The sequence below is a fragment of the Ovis aries genome, chromosome 4 (assembly GCF_016772045.2).
Source record: "Ovis aries strain OAR_USU_Benz2616 breed Rambouillet chromosome 4, ARS-UI_Ramb_v3.0, whole genome shotgun sequence".
Taxonomy (NCBI): domain Eukaryota; kingdom Metazoa; phylum Chordata; class Mammalia; order Artiodactyla; family Bovidae; genus Ovis; species Ovis aries.
The window spans coordinates 14,421,564-14,439,208 of NC_056057.1; the positions used below are offsets into that span (position 1 = coordinate 14,421,564).

At 43.1% G+C, this 17,645-nt stretch overlaps 1 protein-coding gene and 1 non-coding gene across 4 annotated transcripts in view; one reads left to right on the plus strand and one right to left on the minus strand.

Annotated features, from left to right (window-relative positions):
* The window catches only part of SLC25A13 (solute carrier family 25 member 13), a 230,810-nt gene that overhangs the window by 188,776 nt on the left and 24,389 nt on the right, over positions 1 to 17,645 (minus strand). For 2 of the 3 annotated variants that reach the window (XM_012176365.5, XM_004007743.6), the window contains exon 2: positions 10,297 to 10,350. In XM_012176365.5, coding sequence (XP_012031755.1) covers positions 10,297 to 10,350 — 54 coding nt within the window. Of the gene's footprint in view, positions 1 to 10,296; positions 10,351 to 14,747; positions 14,890 to 17,645 lie in introns of those variants that run through there. The other variant, XM_060414491.1, reaches the window with a different exon arrangement.
* LOC114114643 (small nucleolar RNA SNORA70) lies at positions 16,460 to 16,594 on the plus strand. Its single transcript, XR_003589263.2, has one exon. It is a non-coding gene; the product is annotated as a small nucleolar RNA SNORA70 (small nucleolar RNA).

Sequence of the window (17,645 nt, forward strand, 5' to 3'; positions counted from 1 at the left end):
AAAAAAAAAGCATTGCAGTACCTGACTTCCCTGGTGGCACAGAATCCGCTGCCAGTGCGGGGTCCGACTCCTGATCTGGGAAGATCCCATATGCCCCGAACAACTAAGCCATGCGCCACAACTACTGAACCAGCGCTGCAGAGCCCTAGAGCTGCACCTAATGGGCCCCTGTGCCGCACCTACTGAAGTCCAGGCGCCCAGGGCCCATGCTCCGCAACAAGGAAAGCCACTGCAGTGAGAAGTCTGAGGACCGCCAGGAAGAGGAGTCCCCGCTCGCCTCCACTGGAGAAAGCTCTGGCAAAGCAATGGAGACCCAGTGCAGCCAAAAATAAATAAATGCACGAATAAACAAAAGAAGAACGCATCTCATTACTTTTTTTCTTACAAGTCTTCTTACAAGACTAATCACTCTCTTGGTTTTCCCCAAATGATCTTCAGAATCATTATCAAGCTCCCAACCCCTAAAAGAGAAATTTCCACTGAAAAGGCAAAATAAAACTACAATGTAATAATACCACTACTCATACACAAGATAATTAAAAAGAAAAAAACCAATGTTGGCAAAATATGGAGCAAATGCAACTGGCAAACCGCTTCAGAAAACTGCTTGGCAATGTCTACTGTAACTGAACGTACATGTAAGGACAGACCCAGCAATTTTACACCAGAGGGATTTTTCCCTTCCCATAATTTATTATTTCTCATTGGAACTTTTACTTTTTCACTTTCAGATGACCCTTTAACACCTTTTGTAAGATCAGTTTAGTATTAATGAACTCAGTTTCTGCCTGTCTGACCTCTTTGCTTGTTCTTCAATTCTGAATGATAATCTTGCTAGATAGAGTATCCTGGGTGGTAGGCTTTTCCCTGTTAACACTTTAAAAGTAGCATGCCATTCTCTTCTGGCCTGCAAAGTTTCTGCAGAAAAATCAACTGATAACCTTATGGGGGTTCCCTTGGATGTGCTTTGTTTTTTTTCCTGCTGCATTTAAAATTCTTTATTTTTTCTATTTTGATTGTGATCTATCTTGGCGTGGGTCTCTTTGGGTTCACCTTGTTTGGAACCCTCTGGTGCCTCCTGTACCTGGATATCTGTTTCCTCCTCCAGGTTTGGGAAGTTCTCAGCCATAATTTTGTCAAATACATTTTCTACTTTTTTCTCTTTCTGTGCTGTGCTAAGTCGCTTCAGTTGTGTCGGGCTCTTTCTGACCGCATGGACCCTAGCCCGCCCGGCTCCTCTGTCCATGGGAGGTTCCAGGCAAGAATACGGGAGTGGGTTGCCATCCCTCCTCCAGGGGATCTTCCTGACCCAGGGATCGACCCCACGTCTCTTACGTACCCTGCACTGGCAGGTGGGTTCTTCACCACTAGCGCCCCCTTTCTTTTCTGGGACCACTATCATGCAAATGTTAGTACCTGTGAGGTTGTCCCGTAAGTCCCTTTAACTAGCCTCAATTTTTAGAATTTTTTTTTTGGGGGGGGGTGTAGTTCTTACTGGGCAGTTTGCATTACTCTAGCTTCCAGATCACTGATGTATTCTTTGTCACCCTATCTCTTGTTCACATCCTCCAGTGTATTTTTCATCTCAGTTACCGTATTCCTCAGTGCCGTCAGCACTTTTCCAACATTATCTAGCTCTTCACAAAAATCCTCAGTGTTCCTCGATTCTTCCCCAGTTCAATTAGGATTCTTATCACCAGTGCTTTGAACTCTTCTATCAGGTAAATTACTTATCTGTGTTTCATTAGGGTTTTTTCCCAGGGTTTGTTTTTTTCCTTATTCTTTCATTTGAAATATATTCCTGTCTTCTCATTCTGTCTAACATTCTCTGTCTTTATGAAACTAGGTGAGAATCTACCTGCCCTTGAAAGCATGTCCTTGGAGCATTCCCAGCAGCTCTGGCAGGAGAAACAAAAGTGGGCACGAGCTGCGTCTTCCCCAGGGTGCGCTGGCAGCCACCGCGCTGGGAGGAGGTGCGGCCGGGGCCCAGCCAGGTGCAAGCGGCCGTCTCCTCTGCTCAGGGGCCATCACTGCCCTCCTGGGGGTGGGAGCTGCGTTCTCCTGGGTATGACAGCACTCTCTGCCTTGGTCTGGGGCGTGGCCAGGGCCTGAGGGTCTAGGGCTGCATTTCTGTGCGGGTTTCACTTTTTCCCCCATGTATGAACCTTGTTAGAGGCTGGATGGGACTGGGGCCGGAGGGGGCTGTGCCACAGCTCTAAGCGGACACCACCCCCCAGTAGCATTATTTTGGATAGCAAAAAAAAAGTGGAAAATAACACAAATGTCCACAGCAGAATGTTTCAATGAATTGTGGCATACTCACACAGTGGAATAAGCTAACACCGACTACACGTGCCAACAGGGATGAATCTTACCAATAAAGAAACAGAGAAAGAGGCCAGACTCAAGAAAATATAGTATAAAAAAAAGAAAAAGGAAAACACATTGTATTATTCATTTTATATAAAGCAGAAAGCCAGGCAAAGCTAACACGTGGTGACAGAAGTCAGATGGCTAGTTCCCTCGGGAGGGGTGGGTATCGCCTGGAACGGGCGTCAGAGGGCTTCTGGTGATGGACAGGGAGGCCTGGCGTGCTGCGATTCACGGGGCCGCAAAGAGTCGGACACGACTGAGCGACTGAACTGAAGGATGCTGGTTACATGAATGGATTCACTTCATGAACATGCATGGAGCTGTACAGTTCTGATTGATGCACTTGATTTATTCCCCAATAGAGTTTACAAATAAAAAATCTCAGGTCTTTTATCTGCCTTGTTTTTTCAGAGGTGATAAAACATCTCTTCAATACAAGGACATGTTAATATGGACACAAGAAACACAGTTTTCCTCAGTTTTAAAAAACAGCTCCCCACCAAGGCTTGGGTAGTCTACTTTGATTAAAGATGTCAAAGGTTCTTCCTTAGACTGATGAACAGAGGGTCCCTATCAGGGGACTGGACTATACCTTGCAGCTACCACACCTTTTATTTAATCCTTCTTCAGTAATAGATTTGATAAATGACCTGACGCTTCTCTCCTTTACCATTTTTGGAAGTTCAATATGATTAAACATATATACTTATGAAATGGGAAGGCTTTTAGGATTCCTTGCATAACCTAGTAAAATACTAACTATGATGGTTAACTTTATGCATCAGCTTGACTGGCCAACAGGTGCCCAGATGAAGCACCGTTTCTGGGTGTGTTTCTGAGGGTGTTTCTGGATGAGACTGGCATTTGAATCTGTGGACTCAGTAAACTGGACTTCCCTCCCCAGTATGGGTGGGCTTCACCCAATCCATTGAGAACGGAATAAAAGATGGAGGGAAGAATTCATCCCTTTTTTCCCTGCCCCGCTGCATAAGCTGGGTCCTATCTTCCTTCTCTGGCCCTCAGACCGAGATTTACATCATCAGCTACCCTGTTCTCAGGACTTCGGACTTGGACTGAATTACAACACAGCTTTTCCTGGGTCTCCAGCCTGCACACAGTACCATCCTAGGACTTCTCGGCCTCGAAAATGGATGGTGTGAGCCAATTCCTCATAATAAACCTCACTAGGTAAGTACCTAGAGATGGAGCTCTCTCCTACCGGTTCTGTTTCTCTCAAGAACCCTGACTAATAAACCAAATGTCACTAGGAAGACATACCTCCACACCCAATGAATACGGTGGCAAAGGAAAGCAATGCGTCACGACACTATCCTCAGAAGCCAGGGGCCCTAACTGGCCTGCCCACTACTGGTGGAACAAAATAGTCTATCAACTGTGAACACGCCAGAACCATAATCACCAGTCTTTCATTTCTGCCACAAACCATTCATGTCTGGAGGCTGAAGGGCAAATTCTTCTTGAGTGTGTTCCAGCCACTGAGAAATGCTTTGCACACCTGATCACTGTGTTTGACCATTCTTCCCCTGTTATGCGGGTAGAATAAAGTATTATACTTAAGAATCTGAAAATGGATCAAATATTGTATGTTATTCAGTTCAGGTGCTCGGTCATGTCCGACTCTTTGCGACCCCATGAATCGCAGCACGCCAGGCCTCCCTGTCCATCACCAACTCCCAGCCATCTCATCCTCTGTCGTCCCCTTCTCCTCCTGCCCCCAATCCCTCCCAGCATCAGAGTCTTTTCCAATGAGTCAACTCTTCGCATGAGGTGGCCAAAGTACTGGAGTTTCAGCTTAGGAACTACTATTAATTTCATTAAGTGCACAGTGATATACATTATGGCCACATATAATATTTACTAACATATATTATGACCATTTCTCAATAGGGAATCTTAAAATTATTAGGAGCTATATGGAGATAGCTAACTTATACTGAAATACATCAGTAAATATTATATGTGAAACTAATGTGACAAAAACTTATTTAAATTAGGTGGTGGTTATGTGGCTACTTACTACTCTATTTTCTGTAAATTTGTAAATTTTAATGAAATGGTTTAAATGTCATTAGGTATCATGAATAGTCAACAAATACAGTGCTGATGATAAAAAACACAAATTTAAAGCAAGATACAATTTTTCAACGAGTTGTCAGAACGGCTTTTCATTGTTGCTGCTCAGTTTTTTTAACAATCTGAGTTGATGTCACAATGTGGAAAAATGTAAACTTCTATACTCCCAACAAAAATGTGTATTGATGCAACCTTGAGAGGCAGTCTGCCAAGAATCAAAAGCCTTGAAGTGTTATAAATCCACTCTTCAACAATTCCACTTCTATAAATTTATCTAAGAAAATGCTAGCTATGTGCAAAAATGTAGTCTCAGGGCTATTCATTTCAGTGTTGTTATGATAGCAAAGCAGAGCAGACAACTAAACATCCAATAATAGAGAGTGGCTAGATAAATTATGGTAAAACAGCCATATACAAGAGTATCATAGCAATAAAAAAAGCAGAAATGCTTTCAATTATAGGAAAAGGTATTCATAATGTATTAGGTGAGGGAAAAAATGAATACCAAATAGTATTTTTCCTCCTGTTAAGGAAAAAAATTATACTCATGCACAGAGGCAGAGAAACAGGAACAGAGACATATGCATATATAAATAGATTTAAATAGATACATGTATATATACAGATAGACTTAAATATATATGGATCACAAGTTTCAGCTCTTTATACACATCTTTCTTTAATTTTCAAAGAATATGAACTGTTGTGTCATAAGCAAAAAAGGTTTTCAAAGTGGAAATTATTTTTCCAATTTTCCCTACAAAATCTTCTAAAAATATATACTATGCTTTTGTTGATGAATTACAATCATAAAATTCCAAATGCTATTCACTACATATTACTATCCCAGCTTGTAATATGACCCCCTTCCCTTGTCTGGTCTTCCCGTCCTCCACATCTTACACCACAGTAAGGCATTTAGTTGCGTCCAGCTCTATACTTCTAAACAGTAAGTATCACCTCCTTCACTCTCACTTGAGCTAATGGTTGTCTCCTCAATTTCTGCATTCTTAATACTGGTACTTCCATGCCCCCAGGCTATATATCCAGTGGTCATATTTACTCCCTGTTCACGATCAATCAATCCACCCTGAATATTCATTAGAAGGACTGATGCTGAAGCTCCAATACTTTGGCCACCTGATGTGAAGAGCTGACTCATTGGGAAAGACCCTGATGCTGGGAAATGTTGAAGGCAGAGAAGAGAAGGGGACAACAGAGGGCGACATGGTTGGATGGCATCACTAACTTGATGGACATGAGTTTGAGCAAACTCCAGGAGATGGTGAAGGACAGGGAAGCCTGGGGTGCTGCAGTCCCTGGCGTCACAGAGTCAGACACGACTGAGTGACCGAACAGCAACATGATCATCCATCACACAAGATCACGCATTTTCAATCAAACAGTCCTTCAAAATGTGTCAGCTTGCCCATTCTCCATTCTTCCTGCCAGCACAACCCTAACCAGGTTATTAGGGTTGCACACTGGGATTACACCCGCAGCTGCCTAACCCATGGCCTTCCTGCACCAATCCAATCTCAGACCCATCCTCCAAGTCACTGGAGAACTCAGAAAACCTTCAACGGCTTCCTATTGTTTAGCAGAAATGCCAGACTCCCAATTATCTTTCTAATTTTGTCACCCACAACCTGTAAAACTTGGCAGACTCCTTCGCACAGGGCTGAATTAAGTAAACATTTGAAGAATGAGCAAAAATCCTTCCATCTGGGGGAGGTTTGCTCCCAAGGTGGTCCCTCCAATGTGGTCCTGGTTCCCAGAAGCCTCCGCTGCCCCCCTGGGTGCCTCCCCTCCACCCCGCCACCCGCCCTGGCTCCCACGCATCCGCGAGCCTCCTCAAGTCCCCACTCCAAGGAGCCTTCTCTGACCTCTCCCCACAACAGGGACTGCTCCCTCCTCCCATTTCCTGTGGCGTCTGCTTTAACCACACAAGTGACCCTTGACTGTGCTGACTTAGATACTTTTTTTTTTTTTTACCTTCTGTGTGCCTATGAATTTTGTCTCCTGTATAAAACCTGAACATCTCTAAATAAGACACGGATGTTGCTTATACCTTTTTACACATCTCACTCACTGCAGAGTTCCATGGCATTTCATTTAAACTGTAAGCACTCAAATACATACCTGTTTATTAACATGAAACAGCACAGAAAGTGTCAGGCAGAGAAAAAAACTCAGGTTCCCAACAGTCAGGCTGGAAACAAAGCTGACTACACCTAGACTTCTACATCCAGACAAAACATTAACCGCCACATGTCACTAAAACAGCCTGCATAAAAAAATTCACACGCCTTAGGCTGGAGATGTTTTATGCCAAGTTCCACTCCGCCCACCATTCTAGCACCATCTCCCAAGCTTCTCTGAGCCAGGCCACCTCCACGCCTGGAGTTCTTTGCTTTTGCTTGCACTATATTTCCTCTGTCTTTGCTCCACAATCCTCCTCCACCATCTCCATCTGATAAACAGCAGCTCAAACATCACCACTGCCCAGCAATTGTAATGCCCCTCTCTAGGAAGATGTAATTAGCCCCACATCATCTTCTTGCTAATTAATACTATACAATGCATATCAACCATATTATGTACTATATAATGTATATCAACTATATTGTGGATTTTTTTTTAAACACTCAAACACACACAGTGAGATAGTTAAGGGCAGGAGCCATAATTAATTCATCTTTATAACCCCAACATCTGACAGTAAGCAACTTCAGAAAAAGAACTGATTTTAACTCTTTTCAAAAAAACAAACAAACATAAAATAAGCCAGAACAGGGCTCATTTTAGTCCTCCAGGACCCCTCTTTCCTTATCGGTTTCGGTTCCACTAGGTCTCTCTGCTCGCCACAGCTGTCAACTCCCCCATCACCAGCACATCTGATCTCAAAGGAACAATGAAACTTCCCTCCACCTCCCCGGAGCTACAGGAGAATCACCTAACTAGTGTAGCAGAGAGGTTGGGATATTTATAAAGAAGAAAAGTCAGGAAAAATGTCAGGAAAAAAATCACCAAATAGGTTTACAGAGTGCTTGCTGCTGATCCGCTCTTGGAACTAACAAGTCCAGGTGTACAGCCAAGCGATTCAGTTATTCATTGTCAATCAGCTAGGCATGCTAAGTCCGACTCTTTGTGACCCCATGGACTGCAGCTTTCTAACTCCTCTGTCCAAGGGATTCTCCAGGCACGAACACTGGAGTGGGCAGCCAGATCGTCCTCATCCAGGGACTGAACCTGCATCTCCTGCATGGGAAGCAGATTTTTTACAGCTGAGCCACCAGGGAGGCCCCTCAATCAACCATATGCTAATACAAAGTGAAAGCTTTTAAATAAATAAATAAATGAACTACAATTTACTTAAGCCAAAAAAAAAAAAGCCCAGGCTCACTGGAGACGTGCCTGGCACAGCCCCCAAAGGCGCCTCGCTCCCTATTCTTCCCCCACAGCACTGTCTGCGGTAGAGAGTAAACAAGAGATCCTCAGCGTGCTGAGCCAAGGTGGATTTGCATTGGTACCACACTACCCAAGCCTGATGAGGTCACCCGAACCTCTGCCAGATCCACAATCCCTTCTAGAAACTGCTGATCACTTCTTTTCTTCAGGGACAGTTCCCCCCCACATCATCCCATTGGACTCTAAGTCATCTGGAATTCTCACTCAAAAGCCACGTAGTCCCAGCCACACCAAGGGAGGACAGCACTTCCTTTCTGGTCCCAAAGATTCCACCCCAGCCTTCAGGCCCACTGACATAGAAGCCCCATAGGCCGCTCTCCAGAACTCTGGAGAGACTCCTGCCCTCCCCTGGGTTTCCCTGGCCAACCCCACTTGTCTCCAGTGAAACTCCCCTGTGACTGCGATGCAGCCACTAGAAAAGATATCTGCTTCCATTGGAAGGTTCTTAACCCAGCCTCATCCGCCACCACACGGCCTCAAACTGTGGTCGCAGCTTCTAGCTGGAGCCTTTCCACCGAATCACATCAAGAAGACCAATAAGGATCCAAGAAGCACCATCTACTGAGACCCTCTAAGTTGTTCCCATTTCCCGATGCCCACAGCTACGGTTGGCTTAGAAAACAGAGGTCACAGATTCTGAGTCCCGAGAACGGCCGTGACTCTGCCGACTCAATTTTATGAGCTTCGTCCATCTCTCTAGGCGCTTTAGCAGCTGCCTTGCAGGCTCTTCTGCAAGTGGTCTTCCAGAACTACATCATTAGAGTTTTACAACAAAAACCTTATAAATACACAGCCTAAAAACATCTATGGCTCCCTCATATACACTTCAGCCCCGTCATGGGGGGCCCAACGTGCGCAGCAGCAGACACCAGGTGAGAAACAAAAGCGTTTCTGTTTTCTGCGCTTTCATTACCCAAAATCCTTTCCCACCTTAGAGTCTCTATACCATATTTGCCTTTTCTGGGCAAAACACAAGCTTTATAAAGAACTCTGCCTTCTAATATATAACCCAGTCTACTTTACAAATTGATTCTTTTTTTTCTCCTATTTTTTACCTATCTTCTCTCGGAGTCTTTGTCTCTATGAATGACTTAATTTCAAGCATTTACTGAATCAAAATCTAATGCGTATCAGGTGCATGTCTAATACACAGCATTTTCAGGTACGTTTTTTTCATGGACTCTTTACAACTTTTTATAACATTATGTAAATGTTCAAATATACACAAAGTAGAGTGAACAGTATAGTAAATCCAATACTCCATTTTCCAATTGCAAAAAATTATCATACTGCCTATCTTTCCTACACCACCAAAACTGGGTTATTTAAAAGCAAATCTCAGATATCACAATCTCACCTGTAAATACTTCAGTGTACATCTCTAAAAAACTCTTTATAAGTTTCCATATTCAGAATACTATTACCTAGCCTAAAAATCAATTACTTAATATCAAATAATCCTATCAGTATTCAAATTCCCTGATTACTCAATTTTTAACAGTAACACATTTTGATACGGAAAGTGATGCGGAAAGTGAGGAGAATTAATAACTTCCTAAGCCATATATACACAGCAGCAGAACAAGTTTTCTCACTTGAAGCCTTGGGTTCTCTTTAAATATAGCACACCTACCTTCTGACCACGTTTAGAAAAGGCCTACATATGTACTTTTCAAAATTATCTTTACAAAAATGGCCTTTCTTCTTTTGAGTACTTTTATTGCCAGTTAGATAACCTCAGAAGTGGTTCAGTATCTGGGACCTGAGGCAGACTTAATTATTAGAGTATTAGTCACTCAGTGCTCAATATCACAAAGTAGGTGAAAACATAAGAAACGAAGGAAATAAACTTGTATGGTGTGATGCAGTGTCTACTGCTACTCGTACTGAGGCCTCCTCGAGGGCATCACAGCTGAGGTTAAATGATATGATGATGGTAACATCAGCAATGTTCTGCTCAGGAGAGACCAGGGCAGTCCATTCTGGATGAATGAAAGATGAAGAAAGGTGTTTACAAAGAGCTTTAAACTTAGGCCGGAAAGCTTTAGTATCATCTGCTGCACAGGACGATCTCGGAAAGGTAAATGGCTTGCGAGACTAAACTCAACAACTCCTTTTCGGTACCGAACATCATGTGAGACAGCAAAGTAAAATGTAAACCATGCAGCCATCACAGACAGTCGCCTACAAGCATGGGATACATTTTAAAAGGCAGATACAGAATCGATCTCTTTTACAAGTCTTAAGTAAAGGTACTTCTGGGGATGTTTTTAACAACGAAATAGAGAGCTGCTTGAAAATCATCTCTAAAAATTGTAGAACACAAATAAGAAACAAAACAGATTCCTTTATACTGACCTTCAAAAATATTGTTTTAAGTTCAGCTGGATCTGCTCTCTTGGTTAAAGCCACCTATAAATAAACATAAAAATGTTTATATTATTAGAACAAAGCTGAGAAATCAAGCTCGCAGACTGAAAGAAAATAAACTCCAGGTTAGAAATCAGTGAATTTCATTTCTGCACTTAAAGCACTAAATTTACCCAGTGCTTAAACTACTCTCTGGATTTTAAATTAGACTTCTTATGAGGCTTCTGAAATGATAACATTCCATACAAGAAACAAAAGCTCCTAATATGCAGTGTTTAATATACATCATTTTTTTTCCAAAACGAGTAAGAAAAAAAGAAAAGTTAAAACAGACTTGCAACCACCTGGCATTTTAAACTGCAATCCAGAGTGACCCAAACCCTTTCACAGGGGAATATTAAAGTACAACTTGTTAAGTATGCAAGAAAACGTAGTTTTTAGAGAGGTTAGTGAGCAAAGCAAATAATATTCACAGACAGAAGGCAATTAATTCCCATGGCTCCACAATGGACAGGCATGAACACCCAGCAGTCTGGTCATGTCCAGCAGTATCCTCCTCTCCCCAACTTTATAAAAAAATCCAGAAGTCTCCAATTGTACAGCATTGGGAAATACAACCATTGTTTTCTAATCACTTTAAATGGAATATAATCCATAAAAATATTGAACAATGTTGCACACCTGAAACTAATACTGTAAATCAACTGTATTTCAATGAAAAAAAGAGAAAGAAACCATAAGTCTCCAAATGTTTGATTATTATTTACCACATTCTGGAATACAAGGGGCTATGGTTACCTTCCAAGAGCAAAGTTTGACAGATTAGCTCAGAATAGGTGTTGTGCTTAATTCTCCAGCCCACAAAGTCCAAAAACATCACTGGGGAAAGAGAAGACAAACTTGAACATGGCTGCCCCAGGCCAACACAAAAGAGTCCTTATGTGGAACCAAACAGTGGGCTTATTCAGCGTCCCATCACCCAATCCTGCTGGCAGAAACCGTCATGAGACTGAACTCTCCCCAAGCACAGCATCACCCCATGATACAGCCAAGGAGGGGTTCCTGGAACCACCCCAATACTGGAGCCATGTCGCCATCCATGGGGAGATTTATGCAAATTGTTCTAAATCCCTTCGGTGTGTTTGCAAAGGCTCTCCTGGGATCTTCGGACAATGGGTTCTCTGTCTTGAAATATGTAACTGCCTGAGCTCCTTGGCCCGCCACTGTCAGGAATAATTTTATTAACTAATTGTTGGAATAGGAGAGGTAGTTTTCCTGAAACCAGTTAGTTGGTCACCTTGTTTCCCAAACCAAGACTGATAACTCCTAACTTCTGCTGAGAACTTATAACCACCAATGCTATTTTTATCCATAAGAATTTGCCATCTTTTTAAAATCCTCAATCACTGAGTGTTCTCTGCTATTCAACTAAAGAGAAAAATATATATATAAAAGTCGACTGCAAAGCCAACCGAAGACAGATGATAGTGCTGCTGAGAGTCTCACAAGATCCCCTCCGTGTGGGCCTGTATTCTGAGAAAGGCGGGAAGGACACTGTTGGAGAAGGGACAGCATGAGAAGTTTCCATCCTTTTCTTCGAGAGAAAAGACACTCCCTCCAAGTTCTACATCTCAAGACCATAAGCAACATTTTTTTTAAAAGGCATATGGTGACCCTCAGCACTTAACTGGGTTTCCTTTTAAAAGCAAAGGTAAGTTTCCACAAAGTGAACTATTCTTCCTCCATCTGAGTAACACATCCTTTAAAATCAAATTAATTCACTCTGCCACACACACTTCATAAAGCCTTCCCTGGGCAATGCTATTTCAGAGTGAACGCCCCCCGCCCTGACTCCCACAGCATTCTTCTCCCTACTGATCCCAGAATGCAGTCATTGCTCACCGCCAGGACTACACCTCTGTGAGAGAAAGCAAGCTTTCAGCCTGTAACGCTCCCAGGGCGGAGGGCATGCGAGAAACCCATCCATATGGCGGCCCAACGCGCCTCAGCCATGTCACCTAATGTGTACAGCACACTGACAAGTTTTCAGAGCAGGACTATGATGTCACTGGATCCTCACGGCAGACCTCAGCTCAGACAGAGCATATTATTGCTCTCATTTGACAGAAAGGGAAACCAAGACTCAGAAAGGGTCACTTATTTCCCCGAAAGTCAGATTTAGCAACAATTTTTGCTGACATTTCTAAGTGTTTTCTGAGCGGAGGTCAAGTTCCAAGTCTTCCATCCCCTTACTGTGCTGGTCTTCTCACTGAGTCACATTGTAGGCAGCTTTAAATTGACCGTAGCTTATGTTACCCCTAATATAAAATAGCACATGCCTAAAAAAAAGAGTCTCCCAGTTTCTCCTAGTACCACTAGTTTGTAGTGTCCATCCAGTGCTATGATTAGGAACATGTTCCAGTATCAGACTGCCCTTGACTGTGGGGGGCAGACCTGAGCTCTCAACTCACTAGCTGTGTGACCCTACGGTTTTAAGCCAACTCAGAACACCTATTCAGGCAAGCTCACATTGCATCACCTAACAAGCCTTAGTTCATTAGGCTTTAGAAGATTCTCAAACTTTAGGTTTTTCTCCAAAGGCCAATTTTCATTGTTTTATATACAAGTATATATTTCTCAAATACGAATAGCATGTAAATATTTACAGCTATTGGGAGAAGGAAACGGCAACCCACTCCAGTGTTCTTGCTTGGAGAATCCCAGGGACAGAGGAGCCTGCTGGGCTGCCGTCAATGGAGTTGCACAGAGTGAGACACGACTGAAGTGACTTAGCAGCAGCAGCATTTACAGCTATTATTCGTAGTACCTAGTTGTCTGATTTGCTTTATCGTTACTGTTCTGAATTTGCATTTTTAAGACTAGATGCCACCATTAAAACAAAGTTTTTATATCAAAAGCTTTAAATAAAGTAATTTTCAAACATTGTTAGGGAGCAAATCACCAAGAAGAAAAAGGATTCTTGGCAGATGACTAGGAAATATCACCATTTGCTACTTAATAATTTTATACACAAGCACATAACATTCACACCAAGTGGAGGTTAAGGAAGAAAGAGGTGGGGGGGGGGGTAGTTAAAAATGGAAACTATGCATTATCTTTTTTTCCATAAACTGGGAGACCTTTATCTTTGTTAATGACAGTACAGAAATTTCAGGTCAATTCCCCCAAGGTATGTTCCATAAAGTATGTTCCACAAATTTGAGGATCACTGAATATGTTAACATTTTTGACAAGACAAACATTATAAATAACAGTTTAAATAGGTTATCAATAGCATTTGCAAAACACATATACTGGCTAGGTACATTCCAAATACAAAAAAAAAAAAAAAAACAGCCAACAATAATATAACTTGAAGGACTGGTTTTAAAAAGCGGGCAGTGGGACGCATGGCAAGGAAACCCAGAAAGATATTTTTGAGGACAAATAAATTCATTTTTGTTTTAATATGAGTTACAGCAGCCAAACAGAGGAAGACACTGGAAAAGATTTTTCTACGTGTAGGAGTATTGTTTAAACTGGCTTTCTTACACTGGAATCAAGACTCAGTTGAGGGCTCATTGCTTTAACAAACTGCAGAGGTACGGAACTGTGCACTTAAAATAGTTTCTAAGTCTAACCAGGGGTGATGAGAGGGAACAAACTTAACCTACAAAAAAATCAGGGCTATTAATTTGAAGAAGAAAGCATGCAGAAAAGCTCTCTTCTTACACTGGGAAGCTCGAGCCATGTAAGACCACGATCTCGTAGACACCTTATTCCTCGTGTCCCCTGCTCCAGTAAAGGTCAGAAACTAAGTAGGAGCTCTGAACGTGTTCTTAAAGAAAAACTTCCAGGTGAGCAGAAATCAAATTTTACAAGGAAAACAGGCAGCTCTTGTTAGGCCAATGCAAATTCTCACACTCTGCCCCAAATCTACCAAATCAGAAACTCTGGGGGCAGGATCAAGCAATCTATGGTTTAACAAGTCCTCCAGGTGATTTCGGAGAAGGCAATGGCACCCCACTCCAGTACTCTTGCCTGGAAAATCCCATGGACAGGAGCCTGGTGGGCTGCAGCCCATGAGGTCACTAAGAGTTGGACACGACTAAGAGACTTCACTTTCACTTTTCACTTTCATGCACTGGAGAAAGAAATAGCAACCCACTCCAGTGTTCTTGCCTGGAGAATCCCAGGGACGGGGGAGCCTGGCCGGCTGCCGTCTATGGGGTCGCGGAGTCGGACACGACCGAGCAGCTTCACTTCAAAGTGTGAGAACCACAGCTGTAGTTAATGTAAAATCCTGTCTGACTGGGCTTGAGATCCACTGCCCTGGCTGCATGTTTGCATTGCCTCAGGGCTTCAGGGTTTTATCAGTCCCCAGGCTGATCAAATTAGACAGCAAAGTCCAACTGAATTAGAATCTCTGGAATGAGTACCTTTAAAGCTTCACCACGAGATGGTGAAGGACCAGGCTGAGAACCACTGGGTTAGAACCCAGGACGCCGGACCTCATTCGGCTTGCTATCTCACTCAGCAACAGTTCTTCCATCACCCTACGAAACCTGAAAGGTCTGAAAGGAAGACAAGCTCAGACTCACACTGAAAATTCTACTGTCATGAAGTAATTGTTTACTTTAGATAGGAAGTGAAAACAGAGAGGCAGCGCATCGAAAGCTACTCTGTGTGTGTAAGCACATGCAGGCTTGTCTGCGTGCACTGACAAGCAGAAAACGGAGAGGTGGGGGAAACCTCGTAGTGGGTGGTCCCGAATCTCATGGAAAGCACTACTGGGTGCGACCTAATAACTCAGAAGCTGGGGCTACCCTTTCTTCCCACGTGTCTTCCTATCCTGCAGAGACTGCAAGGTTAAACTACATTTCCCAGAATCCCTTGCAGCTATGCGGCCTAGGTGCTGTCAATCAGACGAAGCTAAGTAAGGTGTGGGAGGCAAAGTTTTGGTAAGCGAAGATTTGGAAGGTAGGGGCCATGCCTTTGCTGTTTCTGCCAGCAAGCATCATCCTTGGAACTGGCTGATCTTCCTGAGGCACATGGAAGCGTCCAGGTTTCCTCCTGCCATGTCAGCAGCAGCATGGTTCTGAAACCCTCCCGCTTTGGTGGGTAGTTTCATGACTGCACAAAAGGCAAGTGCTCCCCTGGTGGCTCTGAGGCAGTGAGGCTCTGCAAGTCACTCCTAAGAGCTCAACCTGAAGTTTGTTTCTTCACCTTTCCAACAAATTCCATAAGCCATTTAACACTCTGTAATAAATTTCCCTCTGCTTAAACCAGCTAGAGTGGATTCTGTTCTCTGCAAGTGAACTGTGACTGATACAATCAGTAGCTGTAAAAGAAAGTTTGAAATTCCCCAAAACCACAGTCACCATTCACTCAAGAGGGATAAAAATGAAGTGTCTCATCATGTTTAAGAAAAAGAAGTTTTCATTGACTTCACTGAATCACTCATTCCTCGTCCTACAGTTCCCCTATGGTCTAATAAATGAAGAGTAGTAACTATAAAAAGTTACTGAAATTAATATACAAACAAGATATCATGTTAAGCAGTATTCAAACCACAACCTTTCTGTGTAGTCAACCCTCAAACGTTCAAGTCACTCAACAGTTGACTTATAAAGCAGCAGACACCACAAATGTTAACCCACTGGGTAACTACGCAAGTGGGTTATTTCAGGGATGTGGAAATATTTTATCAGAAGGACTCAATAGTTTACGAAATGGGTTGTAGACAAACATTAGACAATGATAAAGCCATCACCATTAAGCTTCTGTATGAAGAAGCAGAGTACAGCAATTAAGAAATGAATGGCAGTGTTTTAGCTGTGGGTGCTGCTATGCCAAAATAACTTTAAACACTCTAATTTTAGATTTTATTATTATTAAGCTAAAGCTAACATTCCAGTAAATGTTCCCAAGACTAAAAATTTGACAAGAGACAGTATAAGTCTCCTCTGAAATAGACATTCGTCTCTTTATATTTTCAGCTCCTTATGGAGAAAGCATTGCTTGCTCATCGTGTCATGAGCAAACATCACCAGGTCTGGGGTTTCAGTATGTTGCTAACTTGGTGATCTTGGACAAGTCAGTTCGCATCTCCAAGTTTTAGTTTCCTCATCTATAAAAAGGGCAAAATCCTTTGCCGCCAATTAAGTCGACTATGTTCTTTTCCCCAGAGCGGCCCCGTGTGCAACGGCTGCAAACAGCAGCCTCCCCAGCAGTGTGCACAGCCTGTCGCCTGCAGAGGCTGCCCTAAGGGGCCTTGGAGAAAACCCTTTCCAGTGCACACTCACAGCTGGCATGCTGTCCCCAGTGCAGGCTCCAGACATGCATGCCTGCTTTCTTTGGAAAGCCCCAGGGCAGTGGCCAGGGTCCACACTGGCCAAGTCTTAATGTCCATCCGCACCAAGGTGCAGAACAAGGAGCCTGTGATTGGGGCCATCTGCAGGACCAAGTTCAAGTTCCCTGGTCACCAGAAGATCCGCATCTCCAAGAAGTGGGGATTCACTCAATTTAATGCGGGTGAATCTGAAAACATGGTGGCAGAAAAGCGGCTCATCCTGGACAGCTTTGGGGCCAGATACATCCCGAACCCTGGCCCTCTGAACAAATGGTGACTGTACGCATGAGAGCGTTGGCACTATTCCCTCCTTACTCATGCCTACCAATAGATCCTACCTCCCTGTCCAAAAAAAAAAAAAAAAAAATAGGGCAAAACGACAAAATTTACTTATCTATTTCATAAAGGTATCTTAAGGATTAACTAGGATGAAGAAAAAGTGCCCTGTGAATTACAGAGTGATGCATAATGCTGGTAGTGATTAACAGGTACCGTTAACAAGTATAAGCCAAAAACACAGCTATCCATTTCTAATCCCAAATAAGAATGGAAGATGAGCGAGTAGATCCAACGTGTATTCAACTTAGAAATAAGCAACAGAAGATGGAAAGCTGAGGAGAAAATTAAAATTCTATTGGATGATCACAGTCTTGTTAGGAAGCCTGCAGAATCAATCAGCTTGAGGCTAAGGGGGCCACCAATGATGCTTCAAACTATCCCAGGATCTGAGGTGAGGAACCCACAACAAAAGCAGGTTGCCTAGGCTGCCTGTTAGGTCAGCTGAAATGGCAGCTTCACACACAAGCTGCTCTGTGTGTGTTTGTGTGTGTTCAGTCATGTCAGACTCGCTGTGACCCCATGGACTATAGCTTTCTAGGCCCCTCTCTCCATGGGGTTTTCCAGGCAAGAATACTGGATGGGTAGCCATTTCCCCCTCCAGAGGGTTCCTGACCCAGGAATCGAACCCCTGTCTCCTGCGCTTACC